At 39.0% G+C, this 26,950-nt stretch overlaps 1 protein-coding gene across 3 annotated transcripts in view; it reads left to right on the top strand.

The window, feature by feature from the left end:
• Positions 1-2,490: 2,490 nt before the first annotated feature.
• The window catches only part of ATG7 (autophagy related 7), a 106,245-nt gene continuing 81,785 nt past the window's right edge, over positions 2,491-26,950 (top strand). For 2 of the 3 annotated variants that reach the window (XM_062008182.1, XM_062008181.1), the window contains exons 1-16: positions 2,491-2,611; positions 5,918-6,128; positions 6,359-6,413; positions 8,071-8,188; positions 9,108-9,185; positions 9,753-9,869; positions 11,442-11,591; positions 13,007-13,095; positions 14,160-14,281; positions 15,263-15,353; positions 17,400-17,544; positions 18,129-18,287; positions 23,606-23,800; positions 24,700-24,903; positions 25,155-25,270; positions 25,763-25,838. In XM_062008182.1, coding sequence (XP_061864166.1) covers positions 5,951-6,128; positions 6,359-6,413; positions 8,071-8,188; positions 9,108-9,185; positions 9,753-9,869; positions 11,442-11,591; positions 13,007-13,095; positions 14,160-14,281; positions 15,263-15,353; positions 17,400-17,544; positions 18,129-18,287; positions 23,606-23,800; positions 24,700-24,903; positions 25,155-25,270; positions 25,763-25,838 — 1,893 coding nt within the window. In that variant the 5' untranslated portion in view covers positions 2,491-2,611; positions 5,918-5,950. Of the gene's footprint in view, positions 2,612-5,917; positions 6,129-6,358; positions 6,414-8,070; positions 8,189-9,107; positions 9,186-9,752; positions 9,870-11,441; positions 11,592-13,006; positions 13,096-14,159; positions 14,282-15,262; positions 15,354-17,399; positions 17,545-18,128; positions 18,288-23,605; positions 23,801-24,699; positions 24,904-25,136; positions 25,271-25,762; positions 25,839-26,950 lie in introns of those variants that run through there. The other variant, XM_062008183.1, reaches the window with a different exon arrangement.

Raw genomic sequence — 26,950 nt, forward strand, 5'->3', positions numbered from 1 at the left:
TAAAGATGAGGTTTAAGAATACACTTGGAAGTTTCAATGCATGTATTCCCTCCACTAGAATGAGAGTTAGTTCATTTGGAAATGCCAAGTGAAGTTTAAATCCTATGCATACATATTCACTTCTGTTTATTCAGTAAGTACAATAACAAAATTATTCTTTTTCATAAAATAATTTGTCTATCGAAGAATTAGAAGATAAAAAGAATGTAACCTAGTCTTCAAAAACAACCCTGTCCGACTTGGGAAATATAATCAGACCAACCTGGCCATCTAATTTTCTCCTCCCTAGATACAAGTAAACCCTCAACTGAGTTCTTGGAGGGGTAGCAACTGTTTCTCTGCATCACATCAAAGTGCTCACAAGAGAGGCACCCATGGGTGCCTAAGAAATTAATGACAATGCTCAGAGACATCTGTCAGCACACCAACTGCCACATCACTCCTTTTTCTGCACAATCCTACTTTCTTCCACTACTGAGTATTCATTGCTATAACAGTTTGATTACTGCAGTGCCCCACTCTTGCAGCAGTAACAGGTGTAAAACACAGGACTAAATTATATTTGACAATATTTTTTCTAAATAGACAGAATAGTTCTGCCAGGTTCTGCCTGTATTTTGGCATCTTGGCATCAAGAACATTTTACAAAATCCATTTAAATCATCACATGGAAAGTACCTAAATATAATAAATATTATTTTTATTAACAGCAGAATATAATTTGAACTGAATAGTTCTGAGATGTTACCTTCTCCAGAACAAGTTTAGTCCACCTTCTATAAGAAGAAGAGCACCTTGAATCTGCTTCAATTTTATTCTCATCACAGAGATCTTTGACTGAGGCAGCCTCTTTCCCTTTAAGACTTCACTGCAATGTGCTCATAAGTATATATCAGCAGTTTCATGTGTAAATCTCAAATTTAGTTCCCAGGTCAGTGTAGTGGTTTTGCCTGGGCCAGATTTTTGGTAGCTGGGGGATACAGGGGTGGCTTCTTTAAACAAAGAGCTGCTAAAAGCTTTCCCTATAGCTGACAGGGTTAATGTCAGTCAATTCTAAGATGAACCCACAGCTGACCCAGGCCTGGCCAATTAGTGACCCAGGTAACACCTCTGTGAATAACAGGTTGGACAAGGGGAAGAAGTTGCTGGGAAGTTGCTGAACTGCAGCAGTAACAGGGAGTGAGAATGAGAAAACATCTCCACAGACACCAAGGTCAGTGGAGAAGGACAGGCAGGAGGGTGCTTAGGCCCTGGAACAAGACTCCCCTGTGCCTTTGGTGGGGACCACGGTGAGGCAGCTGTGCCCCTGCAGCCCATGGAGGCCCCAGGGACAATTGTCTTTACGTGTCCTTACCCAATGCTTATGTCAGGTGGCTTTTCCTCTGAGGAAATTTTGCTGGCAGTTTCTGCAGTATGGGTGTTACTGCAGTATTGTGTGCTCCAAAATATAAGGCGGCTCTGGCAAATTTGTATTCTCTGAGATGGAAGTGACAGAGACTATCTAAAGAGGTAGTGCTTGTTTTTGTAGAAAACATACTTTTCTTTGCATTCTCTACCTGAAAAAAATCAACATAGACCCACTAAAAATGTCAGGTTGGAAGGGACTTCTGAATGCCAGCTAGCCTGACCTTCAGCTCAAAGCAGCACCAACATCAAAGCCGGGTCATGTTGCTCAGATGCTTATGCAATCAAGTCCCCAGGGGTGGAGATTACAAGGTCTGTATGGGAACCTATTCCAGTGCTTAACCAGCCACATTAGGCAACTTTTTCTCTACACGTTTATTTGGAATTGTCCTTGGTTTAACATGTGCCCTTCTCTTTCACGACTTTTGCTGTGCATCTCTGAGAATTTCCCTTCATCTTCTGCACTTTACGTTAAGCAAAACTTGCGTTAAGTCCCATGTAGTCTTGCTTTCTGCAGAGGAAGCAAACCCAGCTCTCCTAGGCTATTCTGTCGCATGCTCCAGCCCCCGGACCACGTTAGTGTCCCTCTCCCGACCTCCTGCCTGTGATCTCTCTTGTACCGGATGAGGGACGTTGGAGGGGGTCCCGAAACTGGACGCATCCCTCTCAGTGCAGCCTCGCGACTGCTGAGGGAAATCGCCACACTTGACCCTCGGGCTCCGTTTTCACAACCCAGCCGACAGGCGTTTCTCACGGCCGAGGGGACGCCTTGCTCCCTCACGCTGAATCCCTGAACACTTCTGTAGGAGAGCACCAGGCCCGTATTCCAAGGAGGGCACAACCACCGCGGAGGAAAAGGCAGGCTTTTCATCCATACCGCTTCGTTTTCCGCTGTCGCCCGTTCCCGCACGGCTGCAGCCCAGGGCCGGCTGGGCCGAGGCCGGGCGCCGCCGCCGCACGGGCCGCGGCGCTGAGGGGAGGCGGCAGCCGGCCTGTCCCGCACGCTGCGGGCCGTTCCGCTCAACTCTCTGCTAACGTCCTGCCCCGGAGGAGCGGACCCCGCTGAAGGAGCCGAGCCGGGACAGCCCCGCAGAGCTCAGAACGACAGACCCACGGCGGGCGCCTGCGTCAGCACGGCCGCCTCACGTGGCCGGGCCGGGAGAACGTCACTGCGCGGAGCAATGAGGAAGAGCGAGCGGCGCAGGCGGTGAGCGGTCGGTGCCGGCGGAGCGGGGGCTGGCTCTCCCGCCCGCCCCCAGCCTCGGGCCGCCTGCGGGTTCCCCCTGCTGCCCCGCTGCGTGCCGAGGCCTCGGGGCTCCTGCCCAGGGGAGCCTCGGGGCGGGAGCTGGGGCCCCGGTGACGGGTGGGCGGGCGGGGGCCGCCCGGTGCGGGGTCGGCGTGAGGCGCGGGGGACGGCGGCGGCCCCGCCGCGGGGCTGCGGGCGAGAGCCCTGGGGTGGGACTTTGCCGCAGCACGTGGGTCCCAAGTGCCAAAGGCGGCCCTTTTTGTGGAAATAGAGATTTTGGGAATAGGGAGCCTTTCCTTGCCACAAAAACAGGCCTGACGTGGGGCACTAGCCAAGAAGCAGCTCTTCAGAAAATGCTGCTGTAGGAAGTAGTGATTTCCATCAACAGCCAGATACAGAGGAGACCTTCAAACTACTTATCTTTGACCTAGAGACTAAAAAGTGCTGTAGGTTTTTGTGGGTTGTGCACATTTATGAAGCTACAAGTTTTAAAATAGTAGTTTAAAAGGCTGCTAAACCGTTAATTGTATGCTTAGGACAGTTTAATTGTGTCAGTCAAGAAAAGATGACTGCTATGGAAAGTTCAGGTGTTTGTCAGTCAATATATTCTGCTGTTAAGTCACTTTTAATTGCCTGAGTAGTTTAAGAACAAGTGCTAGAACTTAGACTAGTGATAGTGCATCTATACTTTGGGTTATCCTGATGATTACACTTGTTAAATTTGCTGTTTGGTAGTGTCTCAAGCATGATGGCAAACTGTTCCACTTCAGGAACATTTTTCATCTGAGCTCTTTATTAATTTTGTTATAGTCTCCTAATGACTGTTATTACTATTAGAGGCTGTATGTAAATCTCTGTATGCAAGTTCTGAAAAATATATCCATTTCACCTTTTATTTAAGTATTCATTGTACAGAGTTACCTTGACTTACCGTCCTTTCATTAGGAAAGCATACAAGTGAATGTTTACCTCAAAGTACTTTGAAAAGGGAATGGGGGGAACGCAGGACAAAACAGTCAGGAAATAATTACACAGCTGAAACATTTAGCTTTTACCATGAAAAGTATGGGAAACCTCAAACCTATATCCACAAACCACGTTCCACAAACTTGCCAGCAAGTAAGGAAGGCATTTACAGTAGAAAGATAAGCCCTATAAACTGAATGTAGATGACATAGCTGGATTATATGGAAGACCTTGTTTAAAGAAGTGTAAGGAAAAGCATAACTGTCTTTCTCTCAGAAGAGCTGTCTCTTTGGTGGTTATAAGAAGTTAAACACACCTCTCATTCCCTTCCCCTGTTCCAAAAAGCACATAAAGAAAGCATGTAAGCTCTATTTCTGTTGCATAAGTGACTTTGCAGGACAATGAACGTGGAACTGTTAAAGTCAAGCAAAAACTGTAGTGCATCTCTTCAATATGGTGTCAGGTAACAGCTGTGCTGGCAACCTTATTTTGGCTTTTCTGTGTATAAAGGTAACAGAGATGTTGTGAAGGGTCAGTAACAAAAGGCAAACAGATGGAATTATGTTGTGCAACATGAAAAATTTAGTCTTTAAAGATTAGTTGGTTGAAGGAATAATTTCAAGGTCTTTTAAGTGTAAATGGTTGGTAAACATTACAAACAGAACTAACCTGATAGCTATTGATCTCCCTTCTGAACTGCAGAAAACAGCAGTTACTAGGTTGTTAGATGGATGTGTTGTGATGAAGATAAGTGAGCTTATCCTTGGAAGGAGTTTTAGAACTGATATTTTAAAAACATATTTCAAAGCCTTGGTTTGCAACATTTATACTTATTGTAGGTATATTCCACGTCATGGATTGTGTCTCTGGAACATGTATCTTAATATCTGTAGATATAGGCATGAAGAGCAATACTAACAGTAAGTAAAAGAGATTCTTGGAGGCAACATTTTTGTTTGAAGAGTTTTCAGGAAAATGAGCAGATTGAGCTGCATCACATCACAGTGAAGTGAATGCAGCTACTGGCAGAAAAGGGGACTTATACCTAGTTGAAGTGGAGGCCTAGTTCAGATGTTTTATGCCTCATTCTGGAGCAGCATCTAAAATTCTGGAATCTTTAAGTGTTGTGAATTGGAGACTGTGTGCCTATAGGAGTACCATTCAGTCAGTGTGGAACAGGGATTTGGATTAAAATGAAATGCACCCCATATGCAAAGACATTACAGTAAGGACATAATCTAGACTTGTATAGCAACTTGGCTTTCTAATGGCTAGTACATCTAGTTCTAGGGTCTGTTTCCAGCTTTGCCCTTCGCTGACTGCAGGATTTTTCTTGGGTTTAGCTTCCCTTTGCTAGCATTACTTGTTAATTTGTGAATGCTTTCTGAGTGTCAGCCTCTCACCACAGGCTGAGACTGAAGACCTAGCTACGTTAAATGTTTGTTGGGATTTTCATAGACTCTTAGAATGGCAGGGGTTGGAAGGGACCTCTAGAGATCATCCTGTCCAACCCCCCTGCAGAAGCAGGTCAGCATAGATCAGGTCACACAGGAACGTGTCCAGGTGGGTTTTGAAAACTTCCTGAGAAGGAGCCTCCACACCCTCCCTGGGCAGCCTGTGCCAGGGCTCCCTCACCTCACAGTAAAACAGTTTTTCCTTATGTTTAAATGGAATTTTTTTGTTTCAGCTTCCTTGTCCTGTCACTAGATAGTACAAAAAAGTGCTGCCACAACCTCCTGACACCCACCATTTAGATATTGGTAAATATGAATTAGATCCTCCCCCAGTCTCCTCTAGACTGAACAGCACCAGATCCCACAGCCTTTCCTCACAAGGAAGATGCTCCAGTCCCCTGATTATTTTAAATAACATCAGAACTGAAACAGTACTAATAGGCTTTTAGATGGATATCTAGATAACAGAAGGAATGCAGATACAGGGTTTAGGACTTTGTCAGTTTTATCTGTGGTATGTACAAGATATAGCTCAGAAGTACATAGTTCAGATGTGATATCCTGAACAGTAGGAGAAATCATGGAATGCCTGTCAGGAAAAAGAATCTTTCTAGGCAGCTTGGCCAAACAGAACATGCAATTTTCCATAGTTTTACATACAAGAAATTGGAAGGACTTTGCTTGAACTGAAAGGACTTCTGAACAATGATTTTAGAAGTTTCTAAGACATTCAGAGTAAGACTTTCCACACTTTAACCCAACAAAATGTATTAAAAAGAAGCTTTGAGTAGTCCTGGGTGATCTGGTTGGTTGAGCATATACTGATCATGCATATCTTCTTTTACAGGATTCCGTTTAAAAGCGATCATTAATTAAAGTCATGGCAACTGCCAGTAGTGAGGTGCACCATCCTGTAGACCCTGGAATCTCAAAGCTGCAGTTTGTTCCCTTCAATAGTGCCTTGGATGCAGGATTCTGGCACGAACTAACCCAGAAGAAACTCAATGAGTATCGATTGGATGAGACCCCCAAAATTATTAAGGGATACTACTACAATGGTAGGTAGAAACTGAGCAGCCTGCTCAGTAGTTTGGCCTTCTCCTATCCTTGTTCTTGGGTATTTGTGTAACATACTTTAGGTGATTTGCTGAAATGTGAGAAAACACATCCGAGTGAGCTGTGAGTTCTGGTGTGTCTGTGGGTAATTTACAACTTACATTAACAGAAAGAGAGAAGTTAATCAATGTGTTTCAGTTTAAAAGCAGCATGTTACTGCTTTTTTGTCCAGGTGATCCTTTGGGTTTGCCAGCTCGCTTGACACTGGAGTTTAGTGCCTTTGATATGTAAGTACATACTGTGGTTTACCTTCATTTGTAGGTGAGTATACTTTCCTTTCATAACAGCAATGCTTTGATAGATAATATTACTTGGACAAATTCCACATGAAAATAAATAACATGTTTTCATGAGCTTTATAGTAGTGGAGAGGCTGCTTTGAGTTGCAAACATTAACTCCCTGTGTCTCAAGTTGTATATTCACCTGAAGGTCCAAGTGTAAAATATGCTGGTAAGGCTCAAATTCACTGTTTGTACATATGTTTCTATAAAATACCATTTTTTCTCAATTTCTTAAGCTCTTCTGCATAAGGAAGACTATTAGTTATGTGACTATTGGTCAAATTTTCCTTTAGATCTTTTTTTTCTGAGGATTCATCATTATAATTAGGATCTCAAAAGAGTTGGTTCCACTCCATACATATTACATGGAAATGTCTTCTAAAGTATTCAATTGAAATTTTGTACTTCTGCCTTTAACTCCAAAATGAAAGGTAAACCAAAGCTGCTCAGTGTACACAACAAAATGAGATGTGAGGAGAAATACTTTTTGCACATGGTAGTATAACTAACAAGTTAGTATAACTAACATAGGAACAGATATCTTTAATTTTTGTCTTGTTCCTTTTGAATTGTTGTTAGTCACAGTAGTTACTTTCTTCTGCCTTGCTTTGGAGCTAGTTCTTAAGAGATATTGTCTTACAGATTCTTATATAAGAAGTTTTAAGTACAATACTGAAAGCACAAGCAGCAAAGTGCAATTGGAAGAAAGCTGTGATAAAAATCTCAGGTGATGGAAAAATGAATGGCACCATGGTGTTTGAGCTCTCAAATGTTGTGACAACAATAAGATTATGGAAGGTCCATTTATGTAGTGTTTATTCCTTCTACTGTAGTCATTTTCTCTATTTCTGTTTCTGTACTTTAGGTAGATCATGAAGAGTTCTCTTTTAGTTTTAAAACTTTGGAAACTTCATTATTTCTATTTATTGTGTAGCTTAAATATTTGTTGTATTTGAGTTTTAACAGTGGTTAGAAAAGTATCACTTTGGGAGAATGATTTCATTCACTCCTTTAATATCAATCAGATCTATAAATTAAGGGGATACTGTAGTGTTTTTAACCTAATTTACATTCAAAAAAGAAGGGGAAAAATATACTGCAAACAGGAATTTCTCCACTTGACAATGTTAGAATCTATTCAGTCTTGTGTGTGGTTAAGCTTCCTTTGGGATGTTTTTTTAAACATAAAATAACTCTAAAGTAACTCTTTATGTGAAGATGCTGACATGTAAAATTCAGTCTGAATCATTTTTTCTTACTGAAAATCACATTTGTCATGGATAGTTTATGTTCAAACAGAATTTTTGAACCTTCAGTCTGTGATTTAATGCCATGTTGCTTAGCCATAATACAGATGCCCGATATCTTTTTGGAGTCGTGTTGTAGACATGTATTTGCACAGGTTCTTATACCAATCCATATTCATTAAAGCACTATAATCATAAAATGGTTTTGTTAGAACTGATATTACCTTTTGTTACTGTGCCTCATGATTTAACAATTTCAGGGCAAACTTGCACCATAAGATAGCTACTGCTACTGCCACTGATCATGTTAAAGGCATCAGTATCCAATTCCCAAAGGTTTCTTTCCTTTACTCAGGAATGCTTCAATACCAGCACGTTGCTGTCCTGCTTTTGGAACATTGTATAACACCAACACTTTTGAGACTTTCAAATCCTGTGATAAGAAATTGCTTTTGGAAAAAGAAGCAAATGAGGTGAGATTAAAAATCAAATCAACTGGTAGAAAGGGTTTGGAAACAGCCAGTAAAGTGCTTTATAGTCTCTTCCCCAAATATACTATCCATACTCACCCATATAGAAGCCTCAGGGTTTAACTTACTCTGGAAGAAATAGTTTGATGTTTACTTTTTACTCATCTTTACAGGAGAGTAGAAAGTAGCTGGTTATGGTTGAAGGACTTCATTCAGTGTTCTACTAGGCCACCTTTTAAGCTTAACAGTGCTATTGGAGCTGCCAGTGACTTGAAGGTTTAAAATTTGTCTTGACATCCATCTGTCTTTTGTGAAAACGGGGAAGTCAGAATGCTGTATTTGCCCTTGGCTGGGTTTGCTTTGGGGTCTGTGGGGTTTTATTTTGTTTGGTTGGGGTTTTTCAAGACAAAGATCAAACAGGCAGCTTCATACAAGTCTTACTGCTTCTTGTCTCACTGACATGTAAGTGAACTACCACCTTGCAAGTCTCCATTTTTGGGGAGTAGCTTATTCACATATCTAATATCTATAGATCCCATGAATGAAAAAGATGAGAGTACAATGAAAGGCTATATTAATATCACAGTATCACATCTTGTGCTAGTGTTCATATGCATGAGGGACTGTTCCTGATGGGGTTTGTTTTGTTTGATGCTCCACACTTGATCTGTGAACTAAGGCTCCTCTTGTTAAGCTTTCACAGATTTTTGATTTAGAGAGTGCATGTCTGTGTCTTACCTTTAGAATCCTTTTAGCATAGATAATAGCATGGATAAGGTGAGTTAGGAAAAGATCACAGTGTTCATTTCAGTGTTTCAAAAGTAGCTGGGAAAATTAAAGGTTCTGTAGCTGTTCTTGTTCTCCCTTGGTATTTTGTTTCTCTGCCTTTTCTCTTACTTTTGGTCCTCCTAATCAATGACAGATATGGGAATCGATAAAATCTGGAGCTGCACTTGAAAACCCCATGCTCCTGAACAGGTTCCTGCTGCTGACATTCGCAGTGAGTAACAATAATACGTCTTAGAGCATTGTAGTGGAAAGTAGGCAGTAGTTTCTTTTTAGGAGAAATACTACATTAGTATTAGCATATTAATGTTCTCAGGATCATTCTCAGACACAATGAAATGTCTGAAAACATTTTTAAAAAACCTAATAAGCCATGCTTATGGACAGATATAAAATGTTTATTAAAAGTTCTTTAAAACAGTGCTGCTGCCATCTCACATTCTTCTCTTCAAATGTATATCTGATGGCCTTATAGATATTAGTAATTAGAGCAACTATTTCATGTTTAACCAAGTGAATAGCTAACAAAAATGGAAGTATTATACAGACATCATGTGTTTAGATCTTAAATAAAAACATATACAGAGCAGGGAAGTCTTCTAGGTTTTTTATTAGTATTATTTTCTAAAGTCATGACATGGCTTGTGAATTAAAGAGGATATGGTTAGTATAGTTAGCATCATCAACCATCAGTCATGGTTAGTATTTCAAACCAATGCATTTTTTTTACCATAAATTGACTTATATCTTTATTATCTAATTGTACAGTTTTTTTTTCTAGGATTTAAAGAAGTATAATTTCTATTACTGGTTTTGCTACCCTGCTCTCTGCTTCCCTGAGGGAATACATGTCATTCAGAAACCAGTGGGTCTTGGTGACAGATTCACATTAAATCAGGTATTCAAAATACTGCATGTTGTGAAGTCTGTAGTAGGAGAGTTGTGAAGTGTAACAATATTTTATTAGCACATACTGAATTAATTTGAGAATCTAATATCTGTGAAGATTTCCTTTTTCTGATCTCCACATGCTGTATAGAATCTGTCAGCTCAGCGTAACTTCAGCTTTATTTATTTAGATGCAGATGTGGCAAACAGTTTTTAAAGAGGCAGTTATGTTCATATTAATTTTTATACACAGCTTATTGAACATATAACAGTGTTATTGAAACTCACTATGTTTTTAAGAAACTTTTTTAAAGGAGCATAACCTGGGAGAACTAAGCAGCAATTGCAAAAATGGTTTAATAATGGATGCCTGGGCAATAAAAAGAAGTGGAATAAGAAAGGTGTTTTGAGTTTTGGGGTTTTTTTTAGGAGAAAATGTAAGTTTTTTGTAGTTTGTTCACATTCTGTTTCCTTCTTGTGAGAAGGCCATCATTGTTTCTGTAGTAACCAATAATGTAAAACTCCCTATTGGCGTTCAAAGACTGAGTTTCAGCTATAATGCTGAAAATACATATAACAAAATAAATTGAATGGGACTCCTTCTTTTGGGAGTACAGGTTTATTTTTCTTTGTTTTCTGGTGTAACTCTCAGAATGATATTCTCTTGTTTTAGTTTCTATGGGTAGGTCAGTTTGCAGCAAAGATAATATTGCTCCCATTTATATTTGCATTGACAAATGCTGTTTTAGCAACTGAAATTTTTATGACAGCTATTGCATTTGTAATCATAGAACTGTTATGATTGGAATAGACCTTTAAGATGGTCAAGTCCAATCACTCACCTCACGCTGCCAAACCCATCACTAAACTAAGCCATGTCCCTCAGCACCTCATCTATGAGTGTTTTAAATATCTCTAGGGATGGTGACTCCACCACATCTAGGGGCAGCGCTTTCCAATGCTTAACAACCCTCTCAGTGAAAAAGTTCTTCCTAATGTCCAATCTAAATCTCACCCGGGGCAACGTGAACCCATTTCCTCATGTTCTGTTATTCATTACTGGAAAGAAGAGACTGATCCCCACCTCACTACAACTCTCCTTCAGGTAGTTGTAGAGAGTGATCGTGTCTCCTCTCAGCCTCCTCTAGGCTAAACATCCTCAGCTCCCTCAACCACTCCCAGTCAGATTTGTTCTCCATCAGACCCTTCACCAGCTTTGTTGCGCATCTCTAGACACACTCCAGCATTTCAATGTCCTTCTTGTAGTGGGTGGTTCAGAAGTGGACACAATATTTGAGGTGCGGCCTCACCAAAGCCGAGTACAAGGAGACAATCACTGCCCTGGTCCCACTGGTCACAGATTTTGCTCCAGACCAGGATGCCCTTGGCCTTCTTGGCCACCTGGGCACGCTGCTGGCTTTAAAATTTCAGAATGTTTAAAATCTCTGAAACATGCTTACAGCTTGTGAATATGTTGTGCTCTGAGACTGAGTGAACTAGCCTTCTCATGTGCTAAACCACTTTCTGTGGTTCTGTAGAAGATTGTTACAACTGTTGGTTACAATTGTCTTTTTGCTTTTAGATTCAAGCACTTCAGAAAGCGTATGATGAGCTTTGCCAAAAAGAGGGGGTTACAGCCCTGCCTTATTTTTTAATCAAGTATCATGACAATACCGTTGTGATATCTCTGCTAAAAAAGTGGGATGGTTTCGTGCAAGCACAAGGAGGGAAGGTATGGAGAATTTTGTGTCTTTTTACAGCCTACGAATGTTTAATGTACAAATGGTATCAACCAGGCACAATCGTTCACCAATGAGTAGATTGAGTAAATAGCTGAAGACCAGCAACTTGGATTGGTTTTTGTGTCAAATTAAGTGTCTGTAGTTCTTACACAAAAGCCCAGTTGGATCAGAGTAATGGTCAGCTTGAAAATGATATTCCTCATGTTCTATCTCCCTCATTATCAAAAGAGATGTTTATGGATTAGCATAAAAGTGGAAGTTTTCCAATGACTTATTTACAATGCTGTAATAATGCAGCACACTTATTGTTTGTGTGCTAAAAATTGGTCCTGGTATTTTGTGTATTTTTTGGTTGTGGTAACAGTAATCAGGAATACTGTATGGGAGTTTGCACCTTTAGATGTGTGTTTTGCCACTTGCACATGTTATATGTGTGTGTACATGACAGCTTGGGATAAAAATGCTGGAAGGATGTTCAAGGTAATGCTTTGTCGTTTTGGAAGGCAGATGGATTGTGCACTAGAAGGGTCTGGGATGATTCTTCTGTTAAATGCAGAAATCGTGCATGTCCTTTAATTGTGAAGTGGATACTGTCCATTGCTGTCAGTTAAGGAAGAATGATAAGGATACATGAAGCAGATGTCATCACAGCACGAGTTGACTGGCGTGCTTAGCTTGTGTTTGTATACACTGAATACTGACTTGGATCAGCTTGGCTGCTGAGCTTTGCTGGGCATTTACTGTCTTTATAAGGAATTCTTGTCGCATCTTATGACAATAATTTAGCTCTGGTTTGTATTGACTGATCTTCAGTTATGTTGTTGCTTTTCCAAATTTGTTTGTTTGAAGTTAGGACCTAGGCCTGTGATTCATCTTTGTATAATGAGAATGTGAAGACTGAGATTTTAAATAGTGTTATAGCTACAATAATGGGACACAGATAAGAGATATACTTAATTATATAGTGGTGTTGTCAATATGAGAGAAATTTGTAGTCATCTGGAATGTATTTCTTCACTAACATTTGTTTTGGAGGGAAGTGCCAAAATTTTAGACCTGTCAGATAAGATTTATTGTATCAATACTGCCTGTAGGGTTTGTTTGTATTTTAATGAGCCAAGTGAACTTGCTCCCCTAGAAGAAAAGTATCTTTTTGCTGTTGCTGAGTTAATTTTCTTCTAGTTTATGAAATTTAATCAGCTTACTAAGGGGTCTCATGACTGTTTGAGTCAGCAGTTGCAAAGCAGCAGCAGTGTGTGGCTGGAAGGGGTTGGGGAGTAGACCTATTATTCTCCTCTCTGCATCCATTAGACTGGTTTATCTGCATGTACATTAAAAATGACAGAGAACTTTTACTGTGAACTGGATATCATTATGGATAGATGACTTCTCATTTTATTTGTAGGTGACAGTTGGAGTTTATGATCCATGTAATTTATCCCACTATCCAGGATGGCCGCTGAGAAATTTCCTGATCCTGGCAGCCCACAAATGGTATCTATTTTATTCTTTCACACAAAGATTATTTATTGATTGATACCAAATTAGCCATTTTACCCCCTATAGCATTTGACTTGTATCACCCATCTGAGATTTAACTGTTAACTGTGACATAACTCACCTTCAGTGATTCTGATTTCACATATTATTCTGCTTTTTCATTCTCTTGATCACACATTCCTCTTATTCCTAATCCTCACATGCATGCATGTGCCTGGAAATACATGCTTTAGACTCTGCCAATACACATTAGCTGTTTCAAACCTTTTTAATAGTATCTGATTATTTTATACAATTAATTAGTGTCAAGTTATTTATAAACTTAAATTTTGAAGATCAGATACTCTTAGGTTTTCTTATAGTGTACCTTCTTGAATTTTTCATTGGGCAGAAGTTGGAAAGAAAGGATATAATTTTACACTCTGACATTTGAAAAAAGTATCATTTAAAGTATCAAATAAGTTTGGATTGCTGCAACAAAAATGTAATTAAGTTACATTTTCATAGCTTTGACTTTTACATTTTATTCCAAAGCCGGAAGCAAAGCAATGAAATGGTGAGTTCAGTGTGGTATTTTCTGGGCTGCTAGCTGAACTCTAGCATAGAAGGATGTGTATGTGCCCAGAGCACTTCACCCATTCTGAGATTCAGAGATTTTTAGGCACTGAAGTTCTAATTGTTTGATGTGGAGGTTTGAATCATAAGGAGAAAAAATGATAACTAAGAGAATCTGACTTGTGCCATCATGTCACCTGATGTGTGCTCTAGTGCTTCCTTGCTTCTTATTCCTCTAAATTAGCAGTTTGTCCAGCCCTGTTGTATAAATGACAGAGGACAGGCTGGTAGAGCTGTGTCATAACAAACTGGTCATTTTCACACAGTAAGGGATGGGTTTTTTTATTTATCCCTAACAAGAACAACAGTGTTCCAATACCAAAAGAAAAAGCCTTATTCAGAGTCTGTAGGAGACTAAACCAGTGTGAAACAGTGCTTAAAAGAAGTCTCTTCCCTATTAAAACAGCTGCATGTTTCTCTACTTATGTTTCTTTAAATGACAGGGGCAGCATTCTCCAGTCAGTCGAGGTGCTATGCTTCAGAGACAGGACCATGCAAGGAGTGAGAGACATAACACACAGCATTATCTTTGAAATAAAACTTCCAGAGAGAGCCCTTGGCCCAGGTAATCCATTTAAGCAAAAGAAATTATTTCACATTTCTTTCTCCTCAGTCCCTGTGAAGATGGAAAAGATACATTTATACTGAGTCATTGCTAAGTTATTTCAAATGGCTTTAAATTGAATTTCTGTGGAATGGCTGTAAAGGAAATGATTCCTTTTAAAAAAGAAAGAGGACAGCATATTCTCTTTTTGTGTTCTCCTCCTTAAATTGTGTTCTCCTGGTATTATAAAAAACACAGACATTTAGCAACTAGTCTCTTTTTTCTTTCAAAATATGCATACAGTCCCTCAGCTAGAAAAAATGCATAGGACAGTGAATTTGTGATGCAAACTTTCTGTATCTTTCTAAATTAGTAGAAGCCAGCTACAGAGTGGAATTGTTTCTTCAATCCCATAGTGAGGTAGGCAGATGTATTTTAAAGCAATAAACTTGTAAGGGTGGATGATAGTCTCTAGCTTAATATATGTCAGACTTAATGTGCTTTATATATTTCTGTTACTTGTTCAATTATTATGTAATTTGGATCTATAATTCTCAACTGAATTGAGAGATGAGGTCTAGGGAACATGAAGAGATAGGGAACATGAAGAGATGACTGAACTTGGTAAAATGTATTGAGTTCTGAATTGCTAATTTACTGAGCTCTAGGCATATCAGTCTGTTTGACATTAAAGATCTGGAGGCTTGATGGGGAACGATACCATCTCATCTCTGTCCTAGATTTGAAGCAAGCTGAACAGGCAAAAGCAGCACATCAGACACCCAAGTCTAAAGCACTTCTGCAAGATGCCGTGCTTTCAGTTGATGTAAACCAGCAAAATTTGTACAACAACTTATCCTGGGTTGTTAAGAGAAAGATTATTTACTTACTAGTTTAGAATTTCCTATTTTTCCAACAAAATTGCTTTTTCCTTTCCTGGCATGATAAGACTTTCTTTCTTTCTCTTCTACTCTCTTCCCCTTTTTTTAATATGTCAAACAGATTGTCCAAAAGCTGTTGGATGGGAGAAAAACCAAAAGGGAGGCATGGGTCCAAGGATGGTGAATCTGAGTGAATGCATGGATCCAAAAAGGTTGTTTTCTTATCTTTTTATTTTCTATATTTTTCTTTACTTGGACTTAAGCTGTAACAAGGTGAAATGTAGAATGCAAGGGCTATTGTTTAGGTAAAAATACACAGTAACAATTATATTGTATATTTTTAGGGCATGCCTGTTTGAATGAAGGACCTTAACAGAGCAGAGTGCACTGTGTGCAGTGGAAGTGTTTGCAGTTTTTTACTCTGTCTTGAAGATTCAAATGCATTACATTTCAAACTAAGTGGAATGTAGGTTGCAGCGTTACAGGCCAGTGGCTGTCATTGAATTCTATAACCTGCAGATTGTTAAATGGAATGAAAATACACAGAGAAAAATGCTGAGGCTCTTGGGGTTGTTCATGTGTGACAGGAAAGAGCTCAGGAAGCATGAGTGTAGTGATCTCTGTCATTCTACACATCATGCGTGGGAATGGATTGAGAACAGTGTAGTAACATAGTTTGTTGGCTCATCTGCTTTCACTGACTACACGTGTGACTTTTAAACACTGTGGGCATGTGTTGTTCTAATGATTTAGGTTAACCTGTTTTACCCATTGAGCTAAGCTGTTTTTGTCTTGCAGTTATGACAATTCACAGTGTGTTCATAGACATTAGAGAAGGTTAGAGAAGGCTCTTAATTCTCCGAGTAAATGTTACTTGACCTTCTTTACTTGGATGCACGCTTACTTCTGCTTATTGCCACAGAGACTGTTGGTAATATGCCAGTTGTGCTCTTAATTTGTTGTTGAACATGTAATTTCCTTGATATTGCAAAAGTTACATTTATGATGTTTGAGAGCATGAAACTGTGAAGAATCTGTGAGGCTGCCCAGAGGGGTTGTGGAGGCTCCTTCCTTGGAGGTCTTCAAGACCCATCTGGACATGTTCCTGTGTGACCTGATTTAGGTGACCCTGCTTCTGCAGGGGGGGTTGGACTAGATGATCTCTAAAGGTCCCTTCCAACCCCTACCATTCTATGATTCTATGAATCTGAGCACTGTGATGAGCTGCCTTCATGAGAGTTTGAACACCCTGTGTTCTGATTAATGTCATAATCTGACCCTAGCTTAGGAATGGATTTTTCTACCTCATTTTTCCTTCTAAAACCTCCACAAAGAAGTAAGCACATTTTTTAGGGGGAAAGTGTAACGTTTCACATTAAGGACAGATGTAACTGGATACAGGAAACCAGTTAATTTAAAAAAGAAACAAAGGTTTATGGACAAATGGTCTATGTCTTTTCAGTCATCTTAACTAAAATCTTGGCTGAGACTGTATTTTTCTTTTCACTCTTCCATCAATTTTGTTAAGATTTTAATTTTGGGTTGTTAGCTTTTTCAGAAGCACTTAGAGACTTGTCCAATTTCTAAGGAAGTATGTGGCTTTAGTAGATTTTTACAGCAAGTCCAGAGTGGCTGACAGCTTTTAGGTATATCCTAGCTTTTGAAAGAGAATATTTTTTGTAGCAAAATTCCATGGCTACTAACTATCTTGGCAAATGTCTACAAATGATGGGGTTTTTAAGCTTCCACTTTACTAGCTATCTTTCTGCTCTTGTTTTGGTGGTGATGTACTCTTCTGTTTTTAAGCAGTGTAGTCAACAGCTTTTATAAGAATATTGATTAGTGGCACTCAGCCAACACGTTGGCTGCAAGAGGAGATTCCAAGGGAACTGAGTATCAGGAACTGTATGTATTTATATAGAATAACCTTTTGCATTTTCTGGTTTTGTGTTTTTTTTCCTGTGTGTCTGATAAGCAGAATGGCTAAAATTGTGTCTTTAGGACCCTTAAAAACATACTGCACATGTCACAAGTGACAAGCAGCACAAAAAGGTTTCTTTCCAACCTTATTATTAGGTGGAAGTATTCTTGGAGGACTTTGGCTTTCACATTACCTGTATATTGAGTTGTTGAATTCTCTCTCTCCTCTTAAAAAAAAAGTAAAGTCTTGAACCTTTTCAGCTGAAATGAAAGTTATTGCTTTGTTGGTGAAGCACAGAAACATTCAGAGGTGTGTTGCTGTTTATTTCCTGGTGTAGATTAGCAGAATCATCAGTGGATCTTAATTTGAAATTGATGTGCTGGCGGTTGGTGCCTACTCTTGATTTGGAAAAAATTGTATCTGCCAAGTGCCTGCTGCTAGGAGCTGGTACACTGGGCTGTAGTGTTGCAAGGACCTTAATGGTAAGTTCTGTGTTAATCTTTAAATAATATGCTGTTTCTCATAAGTTCAGACTGCTCTCGTGGCACATAGGCTTGCATTACTCTGTATTGAAGTACACTTAATATATATGAGTTGATAACATAAATCTCAGGGAAGAAGATTTGTAGCAAGTAGAAATAACATGAAGTTCTGGTAGAACTGAATAGTAGATTGTAAGAGAACTTTTGCAGAACAATAATTCATTTTGAATGTACCTAAAAAACAGGATTGAATGTTAAATTCTGGAACAAATTAATGAGCTAATAAGATCAAGTTCACAGAGAACAACTTAAATAACTATGTTAATATTTACTTTCAGGGCTATGTACCACATCCCAGTGAATTCAGTAGGGCTTTGGTGCATTACTATGAAGTGATATGGACAGAATCAGTTTTTTGTTCTCTTGTTTCAATGCAGAAGCTGTTGCTGTGACTGGCTTCAGAAGCTTTTGTAGCCTGATCTTTCTAGAAAAACAGGACAAAACTCTTCAAGTGTTTTTGACATTATTCAAAAGTATATTGCTAAGCCCACTGTACTTATTATTCAAATTACTTTCTTGTCTAGGGCTGGGGAGTCAGGAAGATTACATTTGTGGACAATGCAAAGATCTCCTATTCCAACCCAGTACGACAGCCACTGTATGAATTTGAAGACTGTCTTAGTGGGGGGAAGCCTAAGGCACTTGCAGCAGCAGACAGGCTACAAAAAATCTTCCCAGGAGTGGTAAGATCAGTATTTAAATGTGTTGATAGAACTTGAAATAGTTATTTAATCATTGTTATGAGTGGAAAAAATGCTGCACAGATATGACATTGGTTATTGACAAATCTATAAGCATTTTACTTCAAGAATTCCATATTTGAACTTCCACCTTTATTGAGAAAATGCATATTTGGATAATGAAATCCAAGTAGGAATTATCTGAATCACCTTGTAGCTCATTAACGGTGAAGTAAAAATGTGTCCCATCTAATGTGTTACAAAGAGCTTTCAGTAATGGCTGCTTTTAATACTGTGTTTTCCTACTGTGCTCTTAAATGAGAGTTTAGAGACATTAGTTATCTATTATCAGAGCAGATCTTGAAGGCAGTAATAAATGCATTGTTGAGGTTTCCTGTTGTGTTTTGCACCCAAAATTTTCAGTCTTTCAAGGTTGACCTGCTTCTGCAGGGTGTTGGACTAGATGGTCACTAAAGGTCCCTTCCAATCCTACCATTCTATAACTGTCTGAATCTAATTTAAAATGACTTTCCACGTTAGAGTCAAATAACTTGATCTTTAACTTCCAGAAAGGGGAAGCACTTCATAGCAGCCTGGAGAAGATACCAGTGTTGGCCTTTGAGCAAAGTACTTCTCTTTTTGAGGAGCTTGGTAGTAATAAATTACTACCAAAATGAAGTAGCTGAAAGAACAAAAGAGAAGAAGGAATTTTTGTCGTTTTAGAAGCCTTATGATGAAAAACTCACCAATGTCAGCCTTGATCCTCTTTAGTCCAGCATGCAGTAATTTTCAGTGCTGGAAACAAGTAGATATTTTTAAAGAATAATGGCAACTATTTGCAGCTCTTATAGTTTCAATCTTCATTTGGGGGGAAGAATTGATGTGGCCCGTAATTTTAGAATAGACACACTATGAGCTTGCTCTATCATGGACCAAATCTTTCTTATACTCATTTGGCATGTAATAGAAGTCACTCAACTGTTTATAGTTTTTGTTTTGGAGTTGAGACTGCCTTAGAATTGGTAGCTATAGTTACTAGAGCTCAGCTGGCAAACAATATCTTAATCCCTTGGTGTAATGAGAATGAGTTATGTATTCTTACTGTGCAGTTCTGTATTTAAAATGCCACTCATTTTGTTACTAGTCATAATATTAAATTATGAGCAATTGGAACAAAGATGATGTTGTTGATTATCAGGGTTGTAAACAAGCTCTACACAAGATTGTTTCTAAACGTGTTTAGGTTCATTTAGGTTGACCCGAGGTTTGCTCTGCAATTCTGTTCCAGTTTTTATCCATGTTGATCCTATTATTGTCATTATTTATGAAAACAGTTAGTACTGAGTAATAATTCAGTGACTATTTGAATATCAACAATGATCCCCAGTATGAAATAATGCTAAATATTTCACATTCAGAACTTTTAGATCAGAAGAGCCTGTCTGAAAGTTCCTAGGATTTTATTTAACCTTGCTGCATGTGGTACTTGGTGACATTCATTTAGTTGTAGAAACTTTAGAGTAGGACAAGTACAGAAAGAAAGCATCTGTGCAGTGTCACACAGAGCACTGACATGATGCTAATTAGGATATGTAACATAGCTTCTCACTTTTTAAACTTGAGAAAATAAAAACAAGAATGTTAAGAAAGAGTTCTTTTAATTAGAAGAAACAAAAACTGTATAATTATAAGAAACAAAAACTGAATCCTGAATGATACAGTTTTGCATGTAGAGATAAAGGTCAACAGTTAGTGTTATGAGTTTTCTTGTTAGAAATAACCAAGGAAGCAAAAAGCCAGGCTGTACTGTGGAACCTTGAGATTATGATGAGGCTTAAAAAGAAATAAGTTAAATATAACCTGGTGAGGAGCTTTCAGTATTAAGCAGCAATGCTTCAGTGAGCCTGTATTAGTGTTAGGGTATTTGGTATACATAGGAAGAAACCAGTTTTCCTGTTGAGTAATAGCATATACAATGTGCAATCATTACTATATATAAGGAATTCTTCCTCTACCATATGCCTTAAACGTTCACATCTACCACTGGTTTCTTAGCATGTTATCCCCATCAGTGTTACACATTCTCTATTGCTTCCTCTTTGTGGCACAACTGAGGAGAAGGTGTATCCTTAGGATGGAATGTTCCTGGGGTGCTTTTTGGTCAAACTAATTTCTGCAGCAGAATTTGTGGGGAAAAGGTATCATGTTTGACCATCAGTGAATATACAAACAACAAGCTACCACTACAAGTATTAATAGAGCTTAACAGTAAAAACTCTGGTCCTGGCAGTTAATATGAAGCTGACAGCATGTGAAAGTGGTGAGGTTTAAGCAGCAGACCAAGCACATGGGCAAACAATAAGTCTTTAATTAGCATGGCTAAAGTCTTGGTGCTTTGGGAGTCTTTGGACAGCGAAGCTATGGTAGCTGGAGATTTTTATTAACACAGCTGCCTTTGCTAGACCTCTCAAAAGGGAGCTGCATCTGTTACTACAGGCTGCACTCTTGCTTGTTAGCAAACCTGATATTCATCAATATAAATGTCTTAATAAAAAGATTAGTTGCCCTGGATTTTGAGCCTGCTCATCTCTCTCCTACTGAAGGAGTAGCCAAAGCTGTTTCTTGCTGTTTGGAAACCCACAGTCCTTTCAAGCCCCTGGGAATCCCAGCAGTAATGCTGATTCTGAAGACATTCTGAAAGTTTGGGTTTGTATTTCTGTGCAATTCACTTGCAGTCAAACTGAATTTCTTTGATTTCAGTGTGAGTAATATTTTGTACACAAAATGCAGTTTCTCCTGGTTGACTTTGAAGTGTTTGGCTGCTCTCTATGAAGAATTTTTTCTTTTAATTTTACATCCTTTCTAGTTGGAAGAGTAACCACCTCATCATTGCAAATGAAACAAAGAGGAATGCATTGCCAAGGAGCTTTGGTTTCATTCATTCCACTCCTAAGATTATCGTTAGCAGTAGCTTAGGTTTTATAATAATAAAAAAGAAGGGAGGACTCGGGAATAGCAGAATTTGTGGATTCACAGCCTTGCATTACAAGTAGGTAATGCACAGAGTCATTCACGTAGCCACTGCTGTGGAATCTAACTCTTCAAGTAGGTAATGCACAGAGTCATTCATGTAGCCACTTCTGTGGAATCTAATTCTTTGGTCTCTTATGCAATCATTTCCTGAAGTATTCAGGCATCTAACTCAGCATTAATCAAATAAAATTGATGCTACTGCAACTGCTGGGCTCGTATGTGCTCTTATAGATAGAATCTATAAGATAGAAGGGTGGGTGTCAGGAGGCTGGGACATCCCTCTTTTCTATAGTAGATAGTAACAGGACAAGGGGTGATGGAATGAAGCTGGAACACAAAAAGTTCCACTTAAGCATAAGGAAAAACTGTGAGGGTGAGGGAGCCCTGGCCCAGGCTGCCCAGAGGGGTTGTGGAGGCTCCTTCTTTGGAGATCTTCAAGACCCACCTGGACATGTTCCTATGTGACCTGATCTAGGTGAACCTGCTTCTGCAGGGAGGTTGGACTGGATGATTTCTAAAGGTCCCTTCCAACCCCTACTATACTATACTATACTATTCTATTCTGTTCTATTCTGAATCACTGGATAGAGGGTTTTTTTCTGATTCCTGGTAAGATCTTAGTGTGTTACAAACCTTGTTACCGTATTTCCATGCAGCTGGTGTTCAACTTATTTGTTTACATATTAGTGTGGGGGGTTTTTGAACAAAAATCAACCTTCTAAGTCACTAAGTGTCAGTTATCTAATGAATCAGCACTTGTGTGTAGTACAGGGGTTTGAGTTATCCATAAACACATTACTCATATAGAGCATGGATTGAGCTTTTTGAGGGAGATAATGGCAGTGAAGGTAAAACCTCCTCAAATAATTACCCAGTGCCTGTGCTAGTGATGCAGAGCTGTCCTCACTGGGAAATGCTGGAGCTGTCCTGTTAGCAGCACACTAGATCACTGTGGGCTACATTTTTTCCCTTTGGAGATGGGGAGTGGGAAGAAGGAGGAAAAAAAAGCTGCATTGTTTGCAATTGTTAATGCAGTTACTGCACAAATTCATTTCCTCAAGCTGATGTATGTGTCTATTTCTTTTTATCTTCAGGGGTATTTATGATGTTTAGAGTACATCCTTCACCCTTCACACCTTCATCCTTCACTTACAGGTTATTTGGCTCACCTGTATGAATTGTGCATGTAATTGGTCTGTACAACAGTACATTCCACCAACCTTCCTTTCCTCTCTTCTCATGTAATTTTATGTTTTGTTCATCCAGCTTTGAAATTTTGCCTTTCAAACTGTTAGTTGCTTACAGCACAATAACAATCAAGGAGAGCTTGGCAAGGTCTGTGCTTCTGTAACATATATGAGGGATCCATTATTCTCTTATAGCAGATGGCTGACAGATTGTGTTAACATATCTCCAAATGAGTGAGTTAATTGTTTGCATTGTATATGTGTTTGGTATATGCTTATTTGGCTCTTTAGCCATTTTCTGCTCAATATGCCTTGCCCAAATATGGAGTTGGAAGAGACATATGTTTCTGCAATAGGAACAAGCTCTTACAGCATCTGCATAGTGCAAGCCTCCAGACGTCCAAGTGCTGGAGTAACAAGTCTCAGAAGTTATTTTCTTCTTTATCAAGTTCACATATGTCTGGTCAAGTTGCATAAAAATCATTTGAGACTGTTGTTTTACTCAAAGAATTGAAAACAAAGAGGAAAATGTGTGATACTTCACATCTGTTTTACTGCAATAGAATCAATATTCAATATCAGAAATATAAACTGCATCCTGTTAATATGGTGTGTGAAGTGGCTGCAAAGATTATCCAAGATAAAGTTTTTGTATAAGTTTAACAGTATGATTGTAACCATACACAAGATCTGTCTGCTTAATTTTGTACTGATGTTTGTAACCTCTGGGATTAGGACTAGTGCAGCTATCTTCTTGTAGTGATTTGCCAAACCTAATGAGACCTTCTGAGAGATTGGGCTTATTAGTTCAGGCACTAAGCCACCTGAACATGATTGGTCTGTTCTCATGGCTCAAACTAGTATGTTTGCATTGAACCGCTCTGTTCTGGGTAAATATAGCAGCTGAGACTGCCATTCGCTCATAAACTTTAGCACTGTACTTCAGTGCACAGCACTGATACACAGAGAGATGGAAAGCTGTCATTCTGCCAAACAGTAATTGAATTTGTACTCTACCATCTCGTACTGAACGTGGCAATAATTTGTTTCAGTCACAAGGTTCTCTTTCCAATATGTTGTTTTCTGTCTGTCTCTGTCTAGAATGCAGAAGGCTATAACATGAGCATCCCTATGCCAGGCCACCCAGTGAATTTTTCTGAAGTAACAATGGCACAGGCTCGGAAAGATGTGGCTAAACTTGAAGAGCTTATTGATGCTCATGATGTTATTTTCTTATTAATGGACACTAGAGAGAGTCGATGGCTTCCTGCTGTCATTGCAGCCAGCAAGAGAAAGGTATTGTACCATACCAAGATTTCTAAGATTCTTGTCATTGTTTTTCAGCTCTTGCATATCAACCAGCTTTGTATATCTAAAAGAACTTCTGTGAAACTGAAGTATTTGACCAATCTTTAGTGACTGTGCACATTTTGTTCATGTTTTCTCTAGCTTCAAAGACTCAGCAAGACAAGCAGAGAGATTTGAAAAGAGGCAGTAAGACACTTGTATGACAGAATGATATAGAACCTTCACTTCTGTGTGAATGTTGTTCTTGAAGACACTGTGGCATCCAAACTTTTGTGAAAGAGGATTGTAAATCACACAGGATTCTTTCTCCAAATTAATACAGTGTTGAAAATATGCTTTTGCTGAAGAATTTTACTAAGTTATCCTGAATGCTTACCTCCCTTGCTCTCATGATGCAGGTTTTAATTCAAAAGTCTCAGATAAATGTATTAAGAAATGTCAAGATTAAGTGTTGTGCAGTTTTCTCTTTCCTCAGTTAAAATAGCACAAAAGCAGAAAATGCAAGTATTAAGCTTTTAACATGTCAGCTTAGCCACAGTGTACATGCTGTGTATTTTGTGACATAAATGTAGTGGTGTCCATAGTGATTTATTAACTTGAGAACTTAACATGAGTGTAAAAGAAAACATACGTGTGGCACAGCTGAGTCATCAGACTTTTGGATTGGTTTGGTTTTTTCTAAATGCTTGACAACTAGTACTTTAGACCTATCAGAAAACCTGCTGTTTGTGGCTAGGGTGATAGATAGGCACTTGATAGATTGCTTGTCCATCCAGAGCATGTAGGGTATTTTTGACATTTACACTGAATGAAACCTTGAGGCTTTTTTTCCCTCTCCCATTTTGGCTCACTTAGAATCTGTTGTTCTCTATTGTTACTGTTCACAGTTGGTCATCAATGCTGCATTGGGATTCGACACATTTGTTGTTATGAGACACGGACTAAAGAAACCAAAACAGCAAGAATCTGGTGATTCATGTCTCCACAATGCCTCTGCTTCTTCTGATCTCTTGGGTTCTTCACTCTTTTCAAATATCCCTGGCTATAAACTGGGTTGTTACTTCTGCAACGATGTTGTGGCACCAGGGGATGTGAGTAGAACCTTTTGCTAATGGTGATTATATATCTCTCTTGTTGTGACTTGAATTTCTATTTCCTTTAAATGCCGTTTCATAGAGGGATTTGGTTTATGTTGATGTAAACAGGATTAAGAAATAACTCATATTTTATTCAAAAGATCAAAGAAATTAATTGCACAGAGCTAAAGATGTTTTATGTAGCAGGGCAGCTAGTTACCTTTGAGTTACTTTTTTCTTTCCTTTAGAATTATCTATCTTTGTAGTCCACCAGGGATCGGACTCTGGATCAGCAGTGCACTGTCAGTCGGCCTGGATTAGCCATGGTAGCTGGAGCTCTTGCAGTGGAGTTAATGGTTTCTGTTTTACAGCATCCAGAAGGGTGAGTCATTTCCAAAGGTGTGCTCTAGCTTATTTAATATAATCTTTTGTGAGAAGGAAGAACACACTAAGTATGAGAATTCCCTATGGAGTAGTGTTTTCTGTAAATAAATGTAACTATCATAACTACATCTCTCACATGAAGGGCTTCAAGAGAAGCCAAATTTTACCAAATCTCATTTAAAAATAAATGAGTTTGATGCAGAAATTACTTTGGAATTCTGCAGCTTGACATTTAGGTTCATTTTCTCTCTTAAAAATCTGTGAAAGAAGAAGTGATTTAGAAGTTGGACGTGAGTGTGTTACAAGTTTCAGACTGGTTCTGAAAAAGAGTTTCCATATTCCCATGCTGAATCTTAGTTACTATGAAGCAGACTTTCCAGATAGATTCCTTTCCAGATTCTAAACTGTAAACTGTAACAAAAGCTTACTGGAAATTTTGACTGTTGGGTATGTAGTCTTGTTCTAATTTTCCTTCTTGGATTTTTGACAGTGGTTACGCTGTGGCCAGCAGTAGTGATGATAGAATGAATGAGCCACCTACTTCTCTTGGACTTGTTCCTCATCAGGTAAATAATCTGTGAGTAAATGCTTTTGTGTAGAACCTGGGAACTGACATAAGGCAAACATCAGACTTTGCCTCCTTAACCAAAAACATACTGCATGCTGACTCCATTCCCTGAATTCCACTGACTCTCTGTGTTGGTTTAAATAAATAAATATGAACTAATCCATCACCCAGGTCAGGGTAGTTGTGTTCCTGGCATTGTGGTGTCCTACTTGTGGACACACAATTCTGTGTAGCAGGAGTTTGTTTGGAGCAGACAGCATGTGAATAAAACAGCCTCTGATTTTTCTGTTCCCTGTCTGAGCTGACAATGTGAACATTTCAAAGTTACTTTTGCTCACTTTTTAAATGTCTTCTGAGTTGGCAAAAAAAATATTCAAATCCAGCCAAGTCATAACTATTACAGTTCTCCAAAGTATTCATGTCTTTGTGGTGCAATACAGCAGTCTTAATTCTTCTACTCAACTCTAGTTACAAATCTGTTAAGGATACCGTTTTTCAGATTGCTTTGTAGACTTGGTTTTATTTTTTGCTGTGTGTCCTTCAGAAACCTGACTGGGACATATCACTGGAGATTAAAAGTACTCTCTGCCTCCTGCCTCATGTTGCTGTCTGAGGGGTTCTGGATGCTTCATTGTATAAAATCGTTTACTTATTAAATGACCTTGTTTATTTTATTGATACTATTGGGATGGGGTTTTTTTTTTCACTAATGAATATTGATTCAGAAAAAGATAAAGCTTACCAGTATGTTTTGTTTACAAGATTCAGGTCATCACAAGATCTGGGCTGTATAAAATGAATCTAGTTTTGTTTATGATGTGATACAGTAACCAGTATTTACACAAGTCATTTTATGCAACTGGTTTCCCCTACATTCTCTCTGGGTTCTCTCTCTAGTACTTCTGGACTCTCCAGTTCTTTCTCAGGAGTCTCTGTCCCATAGCCCTGAAGTTTTTCTGCATGTTACTGTGGCCACTGTGAGCTGCAGGATTGGTAGGGAATATTCACTTCTTGATTGGCTTCTTCCCACACTCTCAGTATGAGGCTTTTGTCCTCACTGCCAGTCACAAGCTGCTCATCTGGAAGGTTCTTGACAGTTTCCAACTTTGG

Source organism: Colius striatus, chromosome 15, assembly GCF_028858725.1.
Source record: "Colius striatus isolate bColStr4 chromosome 15, bColStr4.1.hap1, whole genome shotgun sequence".
Lineage (NCBI taxonomy): Eukaryota > Metazoa > Chordata > Aves > Coliiformes > Coliidae > Colius > Colius striatus.